This window comes from Rhinatrema bivittatum, chromosome 8, assembly GCF_901001135.1.
Source record: "Rhinatrema bivittatum chromosome 8, aRhiBiv1.1, whole genome shotgun sequence".
Taxonomy (NCBI): Eukaryota; Metazoa; Chordata; class Amphibia; order Gymnophiona; family Rhinatrematidae; genus Rhinatrema; species Rhinatrema bivittatum.
In genome coordinates, this window is record NC_042622.1 from 85559289 (window position 1) to 85582083 (window position 22795).

The 22795-nt window shown below is 51.0% G+C and overlaps 1 protein-coding gene across 12 annotated transcripts in view; it reads left to right on the forward strand.

Moving 5' to 3' along the window:
• PRRC2B (proline rich coiled-coil 2B) overlaps nt 1–22795 on the forward strand; it is a 393423-nt gene that overhangs the window by 121407 nt on the left and 249221 nt on the right. For all 12 annotated transcript variants that reach the window (XM_029612564.1, XM_029612560.1, XM_029612569.1 and 9 more), the window contains exon 10: nt 329–419. In XM_029612564.1, the coding sequence (XP_029468424.1) occupies nt 329–419 (91 nt within the window). The remainder of the gene's footprint in view (nt 1–328; nt 420–22795) is intronic.

A 22795-nucleotide genomic window follows, 5' to 3' on the forward strand; every position in this document is an offset into this window, starting at 1 on the left:
TGTATCTGCCTTTTAAATAGCTTTTTCCTTATAAACAGCACTTGCATAGATGGAAATTAATGGAGAAATATGTCTGTTCATGCAGAATTTAGTATGAAGCCTGTAATTCTGCTCCCGTCTCCCTCTGACATCATCTCTTTGCTAATTGTGGCAGACTCTCTGGCAGTTTAGTGTTGGTATCAGAATGCCAGCATTGTAAAACTGATGCTGATTTTCTTGAGGAGAAAGCAGTTTATTTTCAGGGATAAAAGTTTTAGTGCATTTTCTAAACCTTTTACATAAGATGAGATGTTTTTGCCCCTGAGCTTGCTTTCCCCTTTCATCATAGGCTTGCATGATGAGGTGGATTACTCTGAGAAACTGAAATTCAGTGAAGATGAGGAGGATGAAGAAGCATTGAAAGAAGGAAGGAGCAAATGGTAAGAGTGGTTCTTTTCACTTTCTGCTTGTTCCATAGGCATTAGTGATGCATGGATTTTCTTTCTTTTTTTTTAAACTAATGTCTTAGCTTTGTATGTGGTTCCTCCAGCCTTGTGTACTTCTTTGTGGCCTATTATACTACTACTTAACACTTGTATAGCGCTACTTGATGTGCGCTGTGCTGTACAAAAACATACAAGAGAGAGTTCCTTCTCAGTAGAGCTTATTGTCCAATCAGGGCAAAAAAGACTTTGGGATTCCCTGTACGTACCAGGATCAGTCCAGACTGCTGGGTTATGCCTCCCTTCCAGCAGATGGAGTCAGAGAAAAACTGAAAAGGCACCCCCTAGATATACTGGCGTGCCACCTGCGATCCTTCAGTATCTCTCTGACTCCAGCAGATGCAGAGGCATGACCTGCGGTCCTGGTCCTTGTCAAATTTTACAGATTATATGTGTTTTCTTATGACCAGGTTTGGTTGTTCGACTATTGTCTAGATCATCAAAAAAAAAAAAATTTAAGTGGGACAACCAGAGGTTAAGATGTAAAAGCACCCTAAAAAGAGGATTTAAATAAAGCAAGAGAGAGGGAGCAAGAGGCACCAGCTCAGGAAGTCCATTCCAAGCATATGATGCAGCCAGGTGGAAAGCATGGAGACTGGACTTAGCGATAAGAGGAGAAGAGCATAGATAGGAATGATTTGCCTGATGAGCAGAGTGCATGAGGAGTGGTGTAGAAAGAGAAGAGAATTAGTGAGGAGCTGCAGAGTGAAGGTTCCCTGTACATACCCAGATCGGTCCAGACTCCTGGGTTGTCTCCCCCTTCCAGCAGATGGAGACAGAGAAAGTTTTACTGGCATTGCTACTTAACTACATGTGCTACCTGCAGTTCCTCAGTATTTCTCTGTCTCCAGCAGATGGTAGAATGGTGCAAACCTGCAGTTCTGTGACTGAGACAATTTTTGTTTTTTCCTGTTGAGCCTTCCGCTTGGGGATTTTTGTTATTTTTCTGAATCCCATGGGATTCTCCCTGTCCGGTTGAGGTGGTGGTCCAGATCCCTCCCCTTCACGAGGCCGCTTGGTGACTGCAGGCTCTAGTTCCCTGTACGTACCAGGATCAGTCCAGACGGTGGGTTATGTCCCCCATCCAGCAGATGGAGTCAGACAAGGCTTCGGAGGGTGCTGTCATATAAACCAGTGCACCCTCTGTAAGAACTCAGTATATCTCTGACTCCAGTGCTTCCCCTTCATGAAGAATAATTCTTCGGTTGTTTTTCTCTCTAAATGTTGGATCAAGTTAGTTTTAAAAAAAACAAACCAAAAAACAGAGGAGGATGGAAAGTTTTGGTGACTTGCAGGCAGGGCTGCTTTAGTCATTTCTCTCCTCCTACACTCTCTCCCTCCCTCTTCTTTTGGGTAAGTGGATCCTTTGAATTGGTTGTGAATTTTTTGCTTTTCAGCTCCGGAGCTGTGTCTGTGTGGTGGAAGCTGGTGGTGCCAGCCTCTCCCCACTCTTTCGCCGCGGACTGCCCCGTGGCCCCGAGACGTTCATGCTCCCCGTGGCAATTCTATACTCTGTCGGCCCCTCCGCGGCTTGCCCCCCCCTCCCTTCCCCCTCCGGCCGCCTGCAAGCATGCCGCGGCTGTCCCGCTGCTCGGCCTGTGGCGAGCCGGGGTCGAGACTTTCGAGGGAGGGTGTTTGTTCTTGGTGCCTCCCTGGTGGGGAGGGTACCTCCAGGCTGCTAAACACCTTTTCTCCTCGCGCCGTGGCGCGACTCAGACATCGTGGGCTGGCCCCTTCGCCGCCTTCGGCAGGAACGGCAGCCATTTTGAATTCTCCAGATCAGGACCTGCAGCCATTAGAGGATGAAGAAGAGGGTCCCGGTGAAAACCCTCCACCGATCCTGCTACCGATTGCTCCCTTAGGGGATCAGGGACCCCCGGATGCGTCTCCCATTGCCCCCCCACCCCCCCGGGCCCCCCACTTTTTTCTCCGGAGTTCATTGGGCTTATGCACAATGCCTACCTGCAGCGCCTGGAGGCTCCCAGGGCGCCTATTTCGGAACTACCTCCCACCAAGATCCCCTGGTTAGTGGATACTCCACAGGGGACCCAGGACTCTGCGGGGGGGGGGGGAGGTGTCGGGGACCTTCCATGGGGCCCCCAGGGTCCACTTTGCACCCCCCTCGCTGGGAGGGGGGGGCTCTTTCCAGGATCCGGGAGGGGGATCCCCTGTCTCATCCGGATGATCCCCTCTTGGAGGCACAGCTAGATAGTGATGACCTGCGGGTCCTCCGCATCTTTAGGAGGGACGAGCTTAAGGATCTTATCCCTCAGATTCTTCAGGAGTTGGACCTTGATCCCCCACCCGACCCGCCATGTACTCAGCGGAAGCCCGCCAGGGCCCTCTGCGCCTGTCATCGCTTCTTCCGCCAGGAAGGAGGATCCTCTACTGGTCGGTTTGTGCCCTCTGTCCCGGGCCTTTCCTACCCATCCCACCTTTCTTCAGCTTTTGGCCAGGGAATGGGATACTCCCGAGACCTCTCTTAAGGTCAGACGAGCCATGGAGAAGCTTTATCCCCTTCCAGAGGACTTCCTGGAGTTGCTCAATGTCCCAAAGGTGGACTCGGTGGTCTTGGCGGTCACCAAGAGGACAACTATACCGGTGACAGGTGGCACAGCTCTGCGGGACCTCCAGGATAGGAAGCTGGAAGTCTACTTCAAACGAGTCTTTGAGGTCTCGGCTCTGGGGATTCGCGCGGCCATCTGTAGCTCCCTGGTGCAGAGGGCGGGACTCCGCTGGGTCCAACAGCTACTCACTTCGCAAGACCTACCACCCGAGGAAGCGCACCAGGCGGATCGACTAGAGTCCACCATAGCAAATGGAGTGGACGCTTTGTATGACCTCTTCCACGTTCTGGTGAGATCTATGGTCTCGGTGTCAGCGAGGTGCCTGCTATGGCTTCGTAACTGGTCGGCGGATACTTCTTCCAAGTCCAACCTGGGCTCTCTCCCCTTCAAGGGCAAGTTCCTCTTTGGGGAGGATCTCGACCAGATCATCAAGTCCCTTGGGGAGAATTCGGTCCACCGGCTGCCAGAGGACTGCCCGCGGAACCTTAGGTCGTTTACTCCCTCCCGAACTCGATCCCGGGCGCAGTGTCGCTACCGCAGTTACAAACAGCCGGGACCACGGACGCCGTCTTCTAGATCCCAGTCCTGGCCTCGTTCCTTTCGCAGTCGCAGGCCCACTCGGGAGGGGACGAGTCAGGGGGCCTCGTCCAGGCCCTCTCAATGATGCCGCGCCTCTCCACTCCTTGACCCCCACGGATCAGAGGACGAATCTCTCTCTTTTACGAGGAGTGAGTCCACATCACCTCGGACCAGTGGGTCCTGGACATCTTAAGGAACTGCTACGCATTGGAGTTTGCCCACCTCCCAAGGGACAGGTTTCTCTTCTCGCCATGCGGTTCGAGCTCCAAGAGACTGGCGGTACAACAGACCCTGGACAGATCCTGAGCCTCGGGGCCATCGCTCCCGTCCCCTTCGGTGAGGTGGGCTCGGGTCATTATTCAATTTACTTCATTGTACCCAAGAAGGACGGGTCCTTTCGCCCAATCCTGGATCTCAAGGAGGTCAACAAATCCCTGAGGGTCCTCCACTTCCGCATGGAGATGCTGCGTTCCGTGATTGTGGCAGTACATCAAGGAGAATTCCTCGCCTCTCTCGATCTGACAGAGGCCTATCTCCACATCCCCATCCTCAAGGCCCATCGGAGGTTCCTTCGCTTCAAGATCCTGAATCAGCACTTCCAGTTCCAGGACCTCCCCTTCGGGCTGGCAACCGCCCCGCGGACGTTCATGAAGATCTTGTTGGTAGTGGCAGCTGCCCTGAGATGGGAGGGGATCCTAGGTCACCCCTACCTGGATGGCTGGCTCATTCAAGCGAAGTCTTTTTCCCAGGGACAGGAGGTGGACTCCAGGGTCGTCAGCCTTCTCCGGTCCCTCGGCTGGGTGGTGAACTTCACCAAGAGCTCCCTCACTCCTTTACAGTACTTGGACTGCTTGGGAGCACGCTTCGACATTCTTCAGGGCAAGGTTTTCCTACACCCGGACAAAGCCCAATCCCTCAGGGAGCAGATACAGCGCTTTACTGTGTTACCAGTGCCCACGTCCCGGGACTATCTAAGGCTCTTGGGCTCCATGGCCTCCACAATCGACCTCGTCCCATGGGCCTTTGTGCACCTCCGTCCCTTACAAGCGGCTCTGCTCTCTCATTGGAAACCAGTCTCGCAAGACTACCAGATAGTGCTCCCTCTCCCTCAGACTGCCAAAGACAGCTTGTGTTGGTGGCTGGACCCGCGGCATCTGGCCTAAGGCATTTCTCTCAAGATACCGGATTGGGTGGTGGTCACCACCGACGCCAGCCTATCCGGCTGGGGGGCAGTATGCGACCGGAGCTCAGCGCAGGGGCAGTGGACAAAGGTACAAGTGACCTGGCCGATCAATCAGCTGGAAACAAGAGCAGTGCGCCTGGCCCTCATTCACTTCCTACCCTTGGTGCAGAATCGAGCGATGAGGATCTTATCAGACAACGCGACCACAGTAACGTATATCAACCGCCAGGGAGGTACGAGGAGCCGACTCATGTCACTCGAAACGGCCTGTCTGATGTCGTGGGCGGAGAGGCACATAGCGCGCCTGGCCGCTTTGCACATTGCGGGCGTAGACAACATTCAGGCGGACTACCTGAGTCGTCAGCAACTGGACCCCAGAGAGTGGTCTCTCTCCGACGAAGCAATGCAACTTCCCATTCATTGCTGGGGACCGCCTCGCCTAGACCTAATGGCGACATCTCTCAACACCAAGGCACCTCTGTTCTTCAGTCGCAGGCGGGAGCGAGGTGCAGAAGGAGTAGATGCCCTAGTGCTCCCTTGGCCGGACCACCTTCTGCTCTACGTTTTTCCCCCTTGGCCTCTAGTGGGCAAGGTCATTCGGAGAATAGAGCTCCATCGGGGTCCCGTCATTCTGGTAGCTCCCGAATGGGCATGCCGCCCTTGGTTCGTGGATCTGCTCCATCTGGCAGTGGACGGCCCACTTCGATTGGGCCATCTTCCTCGATTGCTCCATCAGGGACCAGTATTTTTCGAGCAGGCAGAACGCTTTTGTCTTGCGGCCTGGCTTTTGAATGGCGCCACCTCCGGCGCAAAGGGTACCCTGACATGGTAGTCTTGACTCTTCTCAAGGCCCGGAAGACTTCTACTTCGGCCGCCTACGTGAGGGTCTGGAAGGTTTTCGAGGCTTGGTGCACAGCGCATAATACTCATACCTCAAGGGCCACGGTTCCTCAGATCCTTGTGTTTCTTCAAGATGAATTGGATAAAGGCCTTGCCTACAACTCCTTACGAGTTCAGGTTGCCGCTCTGGGCTCGCTCATTCAGTACGCGGATCATCCTTCTCTCCTGGTGCAGCCAGATATCGCCCGTTTTCTCAAGGGGGCGAAGCATCTTTGGCCCCCGGTTAGGGATCCGGGCCCTTCTTGGAGCCTCAATTTGGTCCTTAAGACCCTGGCGGGGCCTCCCTTCGAGCCTCAGCGCAAGGCCACCATCAAAGATATCACGCTCAAGACAGTCTTCCTGGTGGCCATCGGTTCCGCACGCCGCATCTCGGAACTTCGAGCGCTCGCCTGCCGGGAACCCTACCTACGTTTAACGGACACCGGGGTGTCCTTACACACAGTGCCCTCTTTTCTACCCAAGGTCGTTTTCGTCCTTTCACCTGAACCAGACGGTAGAGCTCCCGTCTTTCTCAGCAGAGGAACCAGGTCCTCTTCGCTTTCTAATGTCAAATGCACTCTAATTCGCTACCTGGAGGTCACTAACGACATCAGAGTCTCTGACCACCTATTCGTCCTGTGCTCAGGGCCGAGGAAGGGTTACCAGGCCTCGAAGACGACGATTGCACGATGGCTCAAGGAAGCCATAGTCATAGCGTACATCGGTGCGGGGCGGACTCCTCCGCTGGGCATCAAAGCCCATTCTCTCCGTTCACAGGCCGCATCCTGGGCTGAAGTACAGTCCGTCTCCTCCCAAGAGATTTGCCGGGCAGCGACTTGGAAGTCCCTTCACACCTTTGCACGTCATTACCGGCTGCACCTGCTGTCGTCAACCTCCGGACACTTTGGCGACCGGGTCATTCGAGCAGGGCTTTCAAGGGCCCACCCGGTTTAGGGAAGCTTTGGTACATCCCACCGTCTGGACTGATCCTGGTACGTACAGGGAAAAGAAAATTACTTCTTACCTGATAATTTTCGTTCCTGTAGTACCAAGGATCAGTCCAGACACCCGCCTCATTGATTGCTGGGTTTAGGGGGTCTTCTCCCTGCTCGATCTACTCTCTTCATTCTGGTACCTGTTTGTTAATCTCATCTTATGAGACTGTTACACGGTTCTTTCTGCAAGTTACAGTTCTGGCACCAGTTGCCTTAGTTTACGATCTGTTATGATTGAGGTACTTGATCCATCCTTAGTAATTGTTTATTTTGGCTTTGATATTCTCTATACTGAGTTCTTACAGAGGGTGCACTGGTTTATATGACAGCACCCTCCGAAGCCTTGTCTGACTCCATCTGCTGGACAGGGGACATAACCCGCCATCTGGACTGATCCTTGGTACTACAGGAACGAAAATTAGCAGGTAAGAAGTAATTTTCTTATATCCCTTTTTTTTTTTTGTCTGAGTCAGCCTATATATAATTTTTTTACTTCCTAGCGTGTAGTAGATGGACTCAGGACCAGTGGGTATGGTGTGCTCCTGATAGCAATTGGAGACAGAGTCAGATTTCAATCTGACGTCAGCACTACATATACCTGTGCACGAGGCTCTGATCCTCCGTTTTTTATTTTATTTTATTTTTAACTTTTATATACCGACATTCTTGCATTAAATGCAAATCATGCCAGTTTACAGTCTCCATAGCAGTTCGGGACTTCACACATGCTTGCACAGCGTTAGAAAACCAAACCTTACCTCCAAGAGTCCCGTTCTCTGCGGTGATACCTAAGGGTCCCTCCCCCAGTCGAGATTTCCTGAGCTGATTTCCGAGATCCCTCAGAAGTAAGCCTCTGTCCCGGCGTGGACTTAGCCCCTGGAAAAAGGGAGCGGCTGAGAGGCAGCAGGTGCAAAACCGAGCGCGGCGGTGAAGGTAATTCCCTCTCCCCCCGCAGCCGGAGACCGCCTGGCAGAGGACCTGGAAGCGCTGAGACAAGGTAAGGTAGAAAACTTTCTTTAAGTCTCCGGTTTCTGAGGCTTGGACAGCCATACAGATCATTTATTTATTTATTTAGAATTTTTATATACCGACATGTTCCGACATTTTTATATACCGACATTATACACCGACATTTTATATACCGACATTCAGATCATCCCTCCGGCGTCTGTACAATCGAGTTGAGCAGCCCCGTCCGGGCAAAACCCCGATCCGGCAAGAGGGTCCTCCCACGTGGAAACCCCCTGAGGGGGCTGCCATCTTACCGTGTGGTCGCTGGCGCCTCCCTCCCCCCCCCCCCCCCCCCCCCCGGTTGCTGCATCGTCCACACAACTGAGCCGTGCGCACAGCAGTCAGCCAGACGCACAAAGTACTTGTGCACATAGCGGCCCACGCATCTGTGCCATGCACAAACCGGGGCTGGGCGCACAGCGGCACTCTTAAGGGTGTCGAGCGCATATCTAGGCACGTGCGCACAGCTACGCGCGCTTCTTCCGCTCCTACGCGTACAACGTAGGCGCACCCGGAGTGCATAACCAGACCTCCTGGCACGCGCACCTGTACAGGATACGCGCGCAAATCATGGCACCGCTGTCTCAGACAGCTAAGGGTCCCAGCCCTCTGTCCGGCATACCATCTGAGAGCGGCGCAGCCCGAGGTGACTTCCGCCCTGTGCCTGCAAAGCGAAGAAACTCGGGGGGAACCGAAACCAGGCCCCCCTCACCCTGGATCCACCAGCGAGACTACCCCAGACCTCTCTATTCTCAACTCGGCCCCCCCACAGTGGGGGCCCTCGGGGAGCGCCATTGGACCCAATGTGGTCTCAGGCAACTTCACCTGGGCGGGATTCATCGCTGAGCTGCATTCCTACATCCACGCTCAGACAGGGCCACCAGCGGCACAACCACAACCCTCGCCAGTGGTCCAGAACCTCCCAGGCCCCTCCCGGCTTCCACCAGATGGGCCTCCCCTGGACAAATACCTCCCCTTAGGGAACACAGATGACTCTGAGGAGGAATCAGAACCCCTGGAAGAGGGGGAAATCCCTCCAGGAATGGAACCGTATCGAACCATGATTCGCTTCTTTCCAAAAGACAAATTATTTCCCAGTACGTACCAGGATCAGTCCAGAGAAGTGGGGTTATGTATCCCTACCAGCAGGTGGAATAGTCTGAAGGCATTGGCCATCCCGGACACATGCAACACAGCAGAGTCCAAGGCGAGCCCCTTCCTGGCTGGGCTCCGCCAGATCTCACGCCATTTTCTTACACTACAGGCCGTACAACAACTGATCGACCTGGAATGGGACGCTCCAGATGCTACCTTCAAGGGAGGACGAGCCCTAGAAGCTCTCTACCCCTTGGACCCCGCAACGAAGGAACTTCTGAGGTTTCCCAAGGTCGACGCCCTGGTCTACGCCACAACAAAGCGCACTACCATACCAGGTGAAGGAGGAGCTTCACTCAAGGATGCCAATGACAGACGGCAGGAATCCATCCTCAAGCAGTCTTACGATGTATCAGCTATGACCTTACAGATCACTGCCTGCTGCGCCCTGATATCACGCGCCTGCCTGGCTATGGCCAGGGACATAACTAAGCCAATCGAGGCATTAGACCCGGCAATATCATTCCTCACGGATGCGACCTCAGACCTGGTACATACCTCAGCCAGGAGCCGCTCGTCCATAGTAGCAGCCAGAAGACAGCCCTGGCTCCGAAGCTGATCAGCCAACGTGACCTCTAAGATGAAGCTCATGAGAATGCTCTTTAGAGGATCACTCCTGTTCGGAAGCGACCTGGACAAATTAGCTGACAAATGGGGCGAGTCCCCAGTACCCCGTCTACTGGAGGACAGAAACAAGAGAAACCAATGCCCCGCTCCCCGGGCACCCAAGGGCAGAGGATCCCAGTGTTTTAGACCATACAAAAACACTTACCAAGCCCCTCGCCCCGCCGGCAGGGGACAGTCGTTTCGGAAAAGACACAAAAAAGAGGAGCCGGCTCGGGACCAGGCCCCAGCCGCAACACACAATGAGAATCAGCAGACCCATCTTCAGGAAGAAATCATAGGGGGCAAGCTCGCCCTATTCTACCAAAGATGGGTCGAAATAACATCGGACAATTGTGTCCTATCCATCATCCGAGAGGGATACTGCCTGGACTTCCATAGAGGCAATAACACCAGTGCCCACGCACCAACAGAGTTCTGGGCACTATTTCATCTTTCCCAAGAAAGAGGGAACATTCCGGCCCATACTGGACCTCAAGACCGTCAATCACTACCTGAAGAAACCCTGCGTTTGGTCATAAAGGCGGTACAACCGGGAGAATTCCTGACCTCCCTGGATCTGTCAGAAGCCTATCTCCACATACCGATCCATCACAGCCATCAGCGTTTCCTACGCTTCGCAATATTGGGCCATCACTACCAGTTCCAGGCTCTACCCTTCGGACTAACTACAGCTCCCTGAACGTTCACCAAGATCATGGTGGTAGTGGAAAGAAGGAATCCTCATGCACCCATACCTGGATGATTGGCTGATCAGAGCGAAATCGCCAGAGGAAAGCCATCAAGCAGCCACCAGAGTCAAGGAACTACTGCAGAGCCTCTGGTGGGTCATCAACACACCCCAGAGCCTCCTGCAGCCCTCCCAATCCCTAGAGTACCTGGGAGTCCGGTTCGACACCAAATGGAACAAAGTCACCCTTCCTCCTACAAAGGAGAAAGAGATTGATGGAACAAATACGAGCATTGTTGAACTCCACTCTTCCCACAGCATGGGACTATCTCCAAGTCCTCGGACTCATGGCATCAACCATAGAAGTCGTCCCGTGGGCAAGGACCCACATGCGGCCCCTACAACATTCCCTACTGTCACGGTGGAACCCGATGTCTCAAAACTACTCTGCCCCCCTCCGGCTACTGGCGAAGGTTTGGAACCAGTGGCTACAAGAAGACCATCTGAGCGAGGGAACAAACCTATTCCCACCAGAATGGACCTTGCTCACCACAGATGCGAGCCTGCGAGGATGGGGAGCCCACTGCCAGGAGCTAACGGCTCAAGGGCAATGGGACGAAGAAGAGTCTGCATGGAACATAAACCGACTGGAAGCCCGAGCAGTCAGACTAGCCTGCCTACAGTTCAGTCACAGTCTCCGGGGCAAATCAGTCAGAGTCATGTCGGACAACGCCACAACAGTGGCCTAAATCAACTGCCAGGGGGGAATCAGAAGCCAGCAGGTGTCTCTGGAAATAAAGCCCCTAATGACGTGGGCAGAATCAAACCTACAAGGGATATCAGCTGCCCACATCGTGGGAAAAGACAACGTCACTGCAGACTACCTCAGCAGAGAGAGTCTGTATCCGGGGGAATGGACACTGTCTACAGCAGCCTTCCAGCGGATAGTAAACCACTGGGGAACTCCAACCGTGGATCTTCTGGCAACCGGGTCCAACACCCGGGTTCCCAAGTTCTTCAGCCGAAGATGGGAACCACCGGCCCAGGGAATCGACGCCCTCGTCCAGACCTGGCCACAGGAGGACCTACTGTCACCTTCCCTCCATGGCCACTACTGGGCGGAATCATCCGCAAGATAGAATACCACAGAGGGCTGGTACTTCTAGTGGTCCCAGACTGGCCAAGAAGACTGTGGTACGCAGACATGCGAAGACTTCTGGTGGGAAACCCTCTAAGCCTGCCTCCACACAGGGATCTACTCCAGCAAGGTCCGATCCTCCACGAAGACCAAATGAGATTCTCGCTTATGGTCTGGCCATTGAGAGGTCTCGCCTGAAAAAGAGGGGTTACTCAGGACCAGTGATTGACACACTGCTCCGAGCGCGCAAGTCCTCCACCTCCTTAACATATATACGAGTATGGAGAATATTCAAAGCCTGGTGTGAGGACCGCGACATCTTTCCATGGAAAGTCAAAATCCCCATGATCCTGGAATTTCTGCAGGGCGGCATGAACAAAGGGTTGTCCCTCAACTCCATCAAGGTGCAACTGGCTGCCCTGGCCAGCTTCAGACTCAGGGTGGACGGCACCAGCCTAGCGGCCCATCCAGACGTCTCCCGCTTCTTAAAAGGGGTCTAGCACATTCGGCCACCCCTAAAGTGGCCGATACCCCTATGGAATCTCAATCTAGTGTTAGACTTCCTAGCGGGAGCTTCGTTCAGGCCAACTCGCGGTCTGTCCCTACAGCTCCTGACCTTGAAGACGGTGTTCCTCGTGGCAATCTGCTCAGTCCGTCAAATCTCCGAACTTCAAGCACTATCAGATTCACGCCGGGGTCCATACAGCTGCGCACTGTACCCTCCTTCCTGCCAAAGGTGGTTTCTCACTTCCATCTATTTATTTTATTTTATTTTATTTAAAAAACTTTTATATACCGGTATTAGTATGCATACATCATACCGGTTTACAATGTAACTTTAAAGGTAGAAATTACAATGAACAGGGAGGGCGAACAAGGAGGAGTATACAAAGAGCAGGAGGTGGAGGAATTAAAGCAATAAATAAAAACTGCAACGGACTATTTACAGGAATATACAAGGCGTAGGCAAGATACTTGCAGAAGTCGGTGTACTTGATCAGGGTAGGCTTGTCGGAAGAGCCATGTTTTAAGTTTTTTTCTGAACTTGGCGTAACATGGCTCTAGCCTGAGAGTGGTAGGGAGGGTGTTCCATTGTTTAGGGCCTGCAATGGATAGTGCACGGTCCCTAGTAGAGGAGAGGTGGGCTTTTTTCAAAGGGGGAATGGAGAGGGTGCCTTTGTTGACAGTGCGAGTGGGTCGTTCAGTGCGTATAGGACGAAAGGGTTCATCCAACCAATTGGAATTGTGCGAGTGGATGGACTTGTGCACTATGGTTAGAATTTTGAAGAGAATTCGGGATGCGATGGGGAGCCAGTGGAGTTCTTTGAGTATTGGGGTAATGTGATCAGCTTTCCTTGAGTTGGTGATGACCCTGGCGATGGCATTCTGGAGCATTTGTAAGGGCTTGGTGGTGGAGGAGGGTAGGCCAAGGAAGAGGGCATTACAGTAGTCCAGCTTTGAGGAAAGGGTGGCTTGGACGACGGTGCGGAAGTCATGATAGTGGAGGAGGGGTCTGAGTTTCTTCAGGATGTGAAGCTTGAAGAAACCTTCTTTGAGGATGGAGTTGATCTGTTTTTTGAGATTGAGTTGTTGATCTATGATAACCCCAAGGTCTCTTACTGTGGGTTGGGGTGTTATGACGTTGAAAGCTGGATCGTTGGAGATCGGTGGTTTGGGAGGGAGGTGAGGAGAGATAAGGAGCAGCTCTGTTTTGGAGGAGTTTAGAGCGAGGTGGATGTTGGTGAGGAAGTCATTGATGTTGGTAAGACATGTGTTCCAGAAGGCAAGGGCATCTGAGAGAGAGTTGTGAATGGGAATGACGATTTGAACGTCATCTGCATAGAGGTAGAATTTGAGGCCGAGGTCTGTGAGGAGCTGACATAGAGGTGTGAGATAAATGTTGAAAAGGGTGGAGGAGAGGGAGGAGCCTTGTGGGACACCTTGAGACAAGGGATAGAGTGTGGAGTTGGCGTTTCCTATCTTGACGGAGAACTTTCTGTTAGATAAGTAGGATTTAAACCATAGTAGGGCTAGGCCTGAGATGCCTATTTCGGATAGCCGGTTGATGAGGAGGTTATGGTTGATGGTATCAAAGGCAGCTAAACCAAACCATCTTGCTGCCATCTCCAGACGAGCATAAGGACTTGGAAGACTCTCGCCGCCTTCGCCACCTGAATGTTGGCGGATTCCTAGTCCGATACCTGGAAAGATCGGAACCTGTACGAAAGACGTACCAGTTAATCGTTCTTCACAGTAGGAAGAAACAAGGGGAAGCGGCCTCGCGTGCAACCATAGTCCGCTGGATCAAAGAAGTAATCAAGGCGGCCTACATAGAGGCAGGCAAGCCTCCATTTCTACAAGTAAAGGCCCATTCCACAAGGGCCCAGGCAGTGTGCTGGGCAGAAACCAAGATGCTGTCACCCTCTGAGATCTGTCGGGCGGCAACGCGGTCCTCCATCCACACATTCTCGAGATTCTATCGCCTGGATGTTCTAGGAGGACACAGCATTCGCAAAGGCAGTACTAAATGGGCCATGGGCAGCCTCCCACCCGGTTTGGGAGTAGCTTTGGTACATTTAATTGGTCCTGAGTCCATCTGCTACACGCTAGGAAATGTAGAAATTACTTACCTGATAATTTCATTTTCCTTAGTGAAGACAGATGGACTCAGCACCCCGCCCATGGCTACCTCGTACTCAAGAATCCTCGGGGGAACCTTCCCCCCCCCCCCCCCGAGAGCAACACAAGCACGGGTAAGCCAACCCATATCTTTAGTTCAGACACCCATATTACCAGGTGTCGGCACTTCTCGTTTGAGTGCCCTGGCGGTCTCCAGCTAGAAACCATGCCAACCAATCCGAGTAATCAAGTTAATTGAAATTATCCAAATACACACATATCCATAATTGTTTTTCAAGGAGATTGAAATCTGACTCCATCTGCAACTGCTATCAGGAGCACACTATACCCATTGGTCCTGAGTCCATCGGTCTACACTAAGGAAAATGAAATTATCAGGTAAGTAATTTCTACATTAAGGCTCTGCCTTGGCTTAGGGTACTGGTTATTAAAGTTAAAAAAAAAAAAAAAAAAGGCATCAGTGTTAGTCCTGGCTGAGCGGCAGCCGCCCTCCTCTCTTATAAGCGCAGTAGGTTACTTTTTTATTTTTAGTACCGGTCTCTCTTCTCTGTTCACTGGCAGCATGCACTGATGGGCCCGGGGTTGGCCTGCCATGCGTGCGGCACAACTTGTTCACGGCTCCTCTGCCTTGGCCTCTGTGCTGCGTGTTTGGGGGGGAGGGTCCCTCTGACTGTCCGCCTGCCGTCAAACAGTGTCGGGGCTCCTCTGCTACCATCCCGACTCCATTGCATGTCACTGGCCAGGGTGCTGATCTCATCCTGATCAGCGCGGGAACGGATTTACATTCGGCCATTCTTTGCGATTGTCAGGGAGAGACGTTGTTTGCAATAGCCGACGGGGTGGGGTGGGGGGGGCCTATTCCTGACCCAAAACGGATACTGTCTAGCTGGCATAGGGTCCCTCTAGTACAGGGCTCATCAGGTCCCGGTGGGGGTGACTCGGATGATTCTGTCAAGGCTCCTATAGTGTCGGCGGAGTCTCAGATGCTGGGGGTTCCAGGAGATCTGGTTTCTGGAGAGCCGACTCCAGGGGATGCTATAACAGGCCCGATGGTGATGACCCAAAGAAGAGCTTGATGCCTTACTGCCAATGGCTTTTCAGGTGCTTGGGGTTAAAATCCCGCAGGTGGACTCTGATTTGGACGGAGCGGATCCGGTCCTGGATGGGATACAGGGTCCTCCCATGGCCTTTTTGTATCACAAGTCTGTACAGAAACTGGTAGAAGTGGAATTGGCTTCTCCTGATTCTAGTTTAAAGGTGGGCAGAGCCATGGCGCAGCGTTATCTGTTACCCGAACAGGCATTGGAATTTTTTGTCCTTCCTAAGGTCAATGCTGCTGTGTCAGCCGTTACGAAAAGAACGACTATCCCCGTGGTAGGTTTTACAGCATTGAAAGATGTCCAGGATCATAAGTTAGAAGTTCATCTCAAAAGGATTTTTGAGGTCTCGGCACTGGGCTTACGCGCGGCTATTTATACTAGTTTTATGCAAAGAGCATGTCTCCGATGGGTACAACAGTCCCAAGAGAACCTTCCCACCTCCGGCAAGGATGCAGAGAGGGCCGAGAGAATTGAGGTGGCAGTGGCTTATGGAGCAGATGCTCTTTATGATTTAGTTCGTACTTCTTCTAGAATCATGACGTCTACGGTTTCTGCCAGAATGTTCCTCTGGCTGCGAAACTGGGCGGTGGACGTTTCCTCCAAGGCGCAGTTGGGTTCGCTACCCTTTAAAGGTTGTCTTTTATTTGGCGAAGATCTGGAACGTTTGATGCAGTCTCTTGGGGACAATAAAGTCCTCAGGTTACCAGAGGACAAACCTAAGGGCAAATGATTTTTCAGTCATGTTCGAGATTTTGGCTTGATAGGAGGTCTCTGCCTTCCAGACCTGCGTCTGGCCTCCAAAGGCAGTCCTCCTTTCGGGGCCAATCTGGAGGCCAGCCCTTTTGAGGGGCTCGAAGGCCTTTCCGCTGAGCCACCGCTGGGGGTACTTCCAGTATTAAATCCCCGCAGTGAAGTGAGGCTGGTTCACTCCGTTGTTCCCTCTATAGGGGGTCACCTAGTGAGGTTTTATGAGGAGTAGACCAGTATCGCTCAGGATCAGTGGGTTCTCAGTGTGGTAAGGGACAGTTCCCTGTACGTACCCGGATCAGTCCAGGAAGGCTGGGTTTTACCTCCCCTCCAGCAGATGGGGACAGAGAAGCTTTTGCCACGCACCTTCACCAAGGTGGTGGTGGCAGTGGCACTCCGGAAGGAGTGAGTTCTGGTGCATTGGCTTATCAAGACCAAGTCGGAAGTCCTCTGTCGCCAGTCGGTTCAAAGGGTTCTCGATCTACTGCAGTCACTCGGTTGGGTGGTGAATGTAGCAGAGTCATCTGGCACCGATGCAGTCCCTGGAGTATCTTGGGGCTCGATTCAACACCCAGAGGAATGCGTGTTGAAGCTGCAGGGGCGGTTGTTGCAGTTATGGGTGCCCAAGGTATGGGATTATTTGCAAGTGCTGGACTCTATGGCCTTGACTCTAGAATTAGTGCCGTGGGCTTTTGCTCACGAGACCATTGCAGAGAGCGCTTCTGTCGCGATGGTGCCTCGTATCAGAAGATTTTCAGCTTCCATTGCCCTTCGAGGGTGTCACAAGGGAGAGTCTTTCCTGGTGACTTCTACCCTTCAGTCTGGTCTGGGGTGTGGATCTAAAAATCCCGGATTGGGTGGTAGATGCCAGTCTTTCTGGTTGGAGAGCAGTATGTCAGCAGCAGTCTGCTCAGGGTTGCTGATCCAGGAAAGAGTCTGTCTAATCTATCAACCACCTAAAGACCAGAGCTGTCCGCTTGGCCTTGCAGGAATTTCTTCTTTTCATGAGTGGCTGACCATTGAGCATTCTCTCCGACAATGCGACAATGGTGACTTACATCAATCGTCAGGGCGGAACCAAGAGTCAAGGGATAGCCAGGGAGGCACAGAATTGATTCATTGGGCAGAACACCTGGAGTGTATAGAGGCATCCCACATCACTTGGGTAGACAATGTTCAAGCAGACTTCTTGAGTCGGTCGGTATTAAATCTAGGCAAGTGGGAGTTGTCGGAGTTGGAGATGCATCTCATTCGTGAGCGTTGGGGCTTTCCCCATGTAGACTTAATGGCATCTCATTGGAATGCCAAAGCGCCTCAGTTTTTCAGTCGGAGGCAAGAGCACGGAGCAGAGGGGGCTGATGCCTTAGCAGTTCCCTAGCTGAGATTTGTGCTACTTTAAGTGTTTCCTCCCTGGTCGCTCATGGAAAAAGGTGTTGCATCGCATGGAAGTGGTCTTGGTGGCACCGGAGTGGCCACACGGTCCATGGTTTGCGGATTTGATCAATTTTGGCAGTAGATGAACTGATTTGCTTGGGTCATCTGGAGGGCCTTCTCCGGCAGGAACCGATATTTTCCTACCAGGCTGTTTGCTTTTGTCTAGTGGTCTGGCTTTTGAGAGGCAACGGTTAAGGCGTAGGGGCTACCCAGAGGCGGTTATTACTACTTTGTTGCAGGCCAGGAGAAAGTTTACTAATCTTTCATATGTACGAGTCTGGAAGGTTATCGAGTCCAGGTGTACCACCAACAAAGTTTGCCCTTTCAGGTCGTCAGTCGCTGACATTTTATCATTTCTGTAGGAGGGTTTCGCCAAGATTGTTTCTTAGCTCTCTTAAAGTGCAAGTAGCAGCTTTAGGTTGTCTTTGGGGCCAAATTGATGGTGTATCTATTTCGGCACATACGGATGTCCTTCGTTTTCTTCCAGGGGCGAAGAATTTGTGTCCTCCACTTTGAGTGTGTCCTTCCTGGAATCTTAATCTGGTCCTCAGGGGCTTATGTAAGGCTCCTTAAGAACCACGCTGAAGAGCGACTTTGAAGAACTTGACTCTAAAGGTGGTTTTTCTGGTGGCCATATGTTCCGCTAGAAGGATTTCGGAATTACAGGCACTGTCGTGTCGGGATCGTTTCCTTCAGTTTTTGCAGTCAGGAGTTTCTTTGAGAACCATCCCTTCCTTTTTACCAAAAGTGGTTTCTGCGTTCCACGTGAATCAGACTGTGGAGCTGCTGGACTCCTCTACTCCTCATGCGATGGAACTCAGGTTGTTAGATGTCAGAAGGGCTTTGTTGATTTACCTCAAAATAATGAATGACTTTATTTATTTATTATTTATTTATTAATTTTTTATATACTGACATTCGATCTGAGATATCACATTGGTTTACATTCAGGTACTGTAGGTTATTTCCCTATCACCAGAGGGCTTACAATCTAACAGGCCGATACAGTACAGTGCGCTCCAGGGGAGCGCACTGTTAACCCACAGTTGGACGTGCGTTTTTGATGCACTAGCTTTACCCCTTATTCAGTAAGGGGTAATAGTGCGTTGAAAATGCGCGTCCAATCCCCCCGAAACTAATAGCGCCCGCAACATGCAGATGCATGTTGATGGCCCTATTAGTTATTCCCACGCGATTCAGAAAGTAAAATTTGCAGCCAAGCCACACATTTTATTTTCAGAAATTAGTGTATACCCATAGGTAGGCGTTAACTTCTCTCAGCACCGGGAAAGTGTACATAAAAGCAGTAAAAACCGCTTTTCTGTACACACTCCGACTTAATATCATGGTGATATTAAGTCGGAGGTCCCAAAAGTAAAAAATAATTAAAAATAAAAAAATTTAAAATCAGCCTGCGGCTTGAAAACCGGATGCTCAATTTTGCCGGCGTCCGGTTTCCAAACCTGTGGCTGTCAGCAGGTCCGAGAACCGACGCCGCAAAATTGAGCTTCGGCTGTCAAACCCGCTGACAGCCGCCGCTCCTGTCAAAAAGGAGGCACTATGGACGTGCTAGTGTCCCTAGCGCCTCCTTTTACCGTGGGCCCTAATTAGCATAATTTTATTTATTGTATCGCGCGCACAGGACGCTCGCGTTTCTTTCTGTATCGGCCTGTGTGTTTGTACCTGAGGCTCTAACCAATAGGCTATTCCGCAGCTAAATCTTGGATGGATTATAGTGGAGAGAGATGACTCACTGGGAGATCAGATCACCTTTTTGTTCTGTGGAGTGGCCCGAGGAAGGGACTTCAGGCTTCTAAGGCTACCATTGCTCTTTGGCTTAAGGAGGCTATCGGTTCCACCTACATTCTTCGAGGTCGACTGGTTCCGGAGGGATTCCATGCTCATTCCACACATTCTCAGGCGACCTCATGGACGGAAGCTCAGCTAGTTTCTCCCCAAGAGATTTGCAAAGCAGCAACTTGGAAGTCGCTACAAACATTTGCTAGACACTATCGTCTGGATGTGGGCGATTCGAGCTCCTCATCATTTGGTGAAATTGTCTACAAGTAGGACTCACCAGTTCCCACCCTGACTAGGAAGCTTTGGTACATCCCAGGAATCTGCACTGATCTGGGAATGTACAGGGAAAGGAAAATTGGTTCTTACCTGCTAATTTTCATTCCTGTAGTCTGTTGAGGAGGAGATTCGTCCGTGCATTCAGGTTTTTTTTATTTAAAGCAGAAAATATTTTTCATGTATTGTAATCTTTTTAGAAGTTGAGATGTTTTTCGATTTTGTGGTATTTGTCTTAGGTATAGACAAATGCTAAGGAACTGCAGGTAGCACGTGATTAAGTAGCAGTGTCAAATCTTTCTCTGTCTCCATCTGCTGGAAGGGAGGCACAAACCAGGAGTCTGGACTGATCCGTGTACTACAGGAGCGAAAATTAGCAGGTAAGAACTAATTTTCCTTTCTTGTAGGTGAGTAAGAGGAGCTTGAACTGCATGTGGGAATGGATACGGAGCCAATGTAGTGCATAGAGAAGAAGGGGTTATGTGGATATAGCAATTTTGGTGAAAAATATGTTGCACAGCTAAATCTTGGATGGATTACAGTGGATGGATTATAGAGGAGAGAGATGACTCACTGGGAGACCTGTGAAGAGCAGGTTGCAATAGTTTTAAGCAGGAGGTGATGAGAGGATGGATAAGGGTTCTGGTAGTGTATTCAGGAAGGAAGAGATGGATTTTGGTGACTTTATAGAGAAAGAGAGAGAGGAGTTAAAGGTAACTCCAAGGTTATAGCCTGAGTGGACTGGGAGAATTAGTGTTCATAGAATTAGAGAAAGGTGCAAGAGGGGAGGTGGGATTGATGAGAACCTGTTTTGGTCATGTTGAGTTTAAGGTGGTGATGGGACATCCAGGCAGCAATGTCAGACAAACAGTTGAATTCTGGGACTGGATTCCTAATGAAATTTCTGGTGTAGAGAGTTAAACCTGGGAATCATGAGCATAAAGATGGTGTTGAAAACATGAGGAAATCAGATCACCAAGGGAATTACTATACAGAGAGAAGAGGGCCCAGGACAGAATCTTTAGGCATACCAGTTGATAGTGAGATGGCAGTGGAGGAGGAAACACTAAAAGTGTGATGGGAGAGTAAAAAGAGAACCAAGACGGGACAGAATCCAGAAATCCAAGTGAGGACAGAGTATCAAGGAGTAGATGGTGATCAGCGGTGTCAGAAGCAACAGATAGGTCAAGAAGGATAAGGACTGAATAAAGGCCTTTGGTTTTCGCCATAAATTGGTCATTGGAGAATTTAGCCTGGTTGTTTCTGTAGAATATGGAGGACGAAAACCAGACTGGAGTGGACCAAGAATGGCTTGAGATGAAAGAAAGTCAAGACAGCGGTGGTGAACACATTCAAGTAGTTTGGAAGCAAAAGGGAAGATGGAGATGGGACGATAGTTCATGAGACATGATCTAGTGAAGGTTTTTTGAGGAGTGGTGTGGTCACAGCATGTCTGAAAGCAGTAGGAACAGTAGCAGTGGAAAGAGATAGATAGAGGATGTGACAGATGGAAGGGATGACTGCATTGGAAATAGAGCTGAGGAACCAGGTGGGAATGGGGTTTGAGGAACCAAGTAGTGAGTATGGAGGAGAAGAGAAGATGGACATTCCCTGTACATACCCAGATCAGTTCAGACTTCTGGGTTTTGCCTCCCTTCCAGCAGATTAAGACAGAGAATGTTTTGCTGATACTGCAGTCCCTCAGTATTTCTCTGTCTCCAGCAGATGATAGAGGTGCAAAACCTGCAATCTACAAATTAGTTTAAAAAAGATTAAAGAGGGAAAAGAAAAGAGAGGATTTCCTCCCAGAAGGTTGGACCATCCCTTCTGATACTGAGTTGCATGAGCAGGGGGTTGGGAAACCCTTATTTGGCTTGGTCATTTCACTGCCAGGGGGTAGACAACTGGTGGGGTCAGTTGCCTCTCCCCCAGGAGGACTTGCGGAACCTGCTGCCCATCTTTCAGCGAAGAGACTTTAAAGTTTTAAAGTTTAAAAAAAAAATTTTTTTTTCTTTTTCTGTTAGTGTCGGTCGACCCATCAAGAGAGCGGAAAGGCAGCCCTGCAGAGGCATGGCTGCGGTGGCTCTCGCGTCACTTTGGAGTCCTCTGGGCGGCTGTCGGTGTGCATGGTTGAGCAGGCAAGAGTCATGCTGCGCAGCAGTAGGTGCTCCGAATGTGGCGATATGCACGCTTGTCTGTCCCATGCCGGTGTTTGTTCCCGCTGTCTCTCTGGGTGAGAGGTCGGCTCAGGAACTGCAAAAAAAGGCTTGGGGAGGCAGCAAGAGCCTGGAGGGCTCGTGGGTGATGCGAGTGCAGCAGTAGGCCCCTTCCCGGTTGGTGTGGGAACAGTGGCCATTTTGAATTCACTCGCAGCTGCTTTGGAGGCCGAGGGGAGGGAGGGGGTTCTCCCTCCGCTGCTGTCCCCTGCTGATTGGAGCCCATGGAGGACTGGGGAGCCCGGGGGACTCTGTCGGGGGAGGATGAAGACCTCCTGGGGAAGGATCCTGATGATCCTGCAGGATTGTTTTTGGAATTTGTCCTTTAGATGCACAAAGTGTATCTTGCCAGGAAAGCTGCGGAGTGGCATTTTTCCAGGCAAGGATTCCTGGACCCATGGCCTAGGAAGAGGTCCAGGTTTTCACTGACTACTGGTGTGACAAGGATTCAGCGAGTCCTTGGCAGGTCTGCACAATCAGACACTATGGACGAGGATTTGAAGGACAAGGAGCCTCCAGTGGAGAGGACCCTCCAGAGGCAGATTCTTCTCGAAGGTTGTTCATCTGTTCCACAGGGAAGAACTATGGCCTCTGATATCCTCTGTCCTTAAAGAGCTAGGAATTAAACGTTCTGTGAGAGGAGTCCGATCAGGAAGAGGTGGATCCAGTCATGGATGGCTTAAGAGGTCCAGCAAAAGCCTTCCCCTTCCATAAATCGGTGAAGAAGTTAGTGGTCATGGAGTGGGATACTCCAGAGACCGGTTTGAAGGTTGGTAGAGCAATGGATAAGTTATATCCGTTACCAGAGGACACGCTTGAGTTGTTGAGGCTGCCAAAGGTGGATGCCTCAGTGTCTGTGATTACAAAGAAAACGATCATTCCAGTGGCTTGTTCTGCAGCACTGAAGGATATGCATGACAAGAAGTTAGAATTCATCTCAAAAAGATTTTTGAGGTGTCTGCCGTAGGCATTCGTGCTGCAGTTTGCAGTAGCTTTATGCTGTGGGCCTGACTGCGCTGGGTATTATTTATTTTAAAATGATTTCTATTATTCCCTTCTTTCATTCAGGGCGGATTACAACAAACATTCCTAAATTTCATGATGGGAATAACACACACAAAAGATAAAATGAAAATAAAATAAAATCAATCATTAAAAGCAATTCTAAATAAATGTGTTTTTAACGCCTTTCTGAATATTTTGAAGTTTTCACAAGTTCTTAATTCTTTTGGCAGCATATTCTAAAATATTGGGCCGGCTGCGTTTCATCAAGGCAGATGAGTTTAAGAGATGGAATATCAA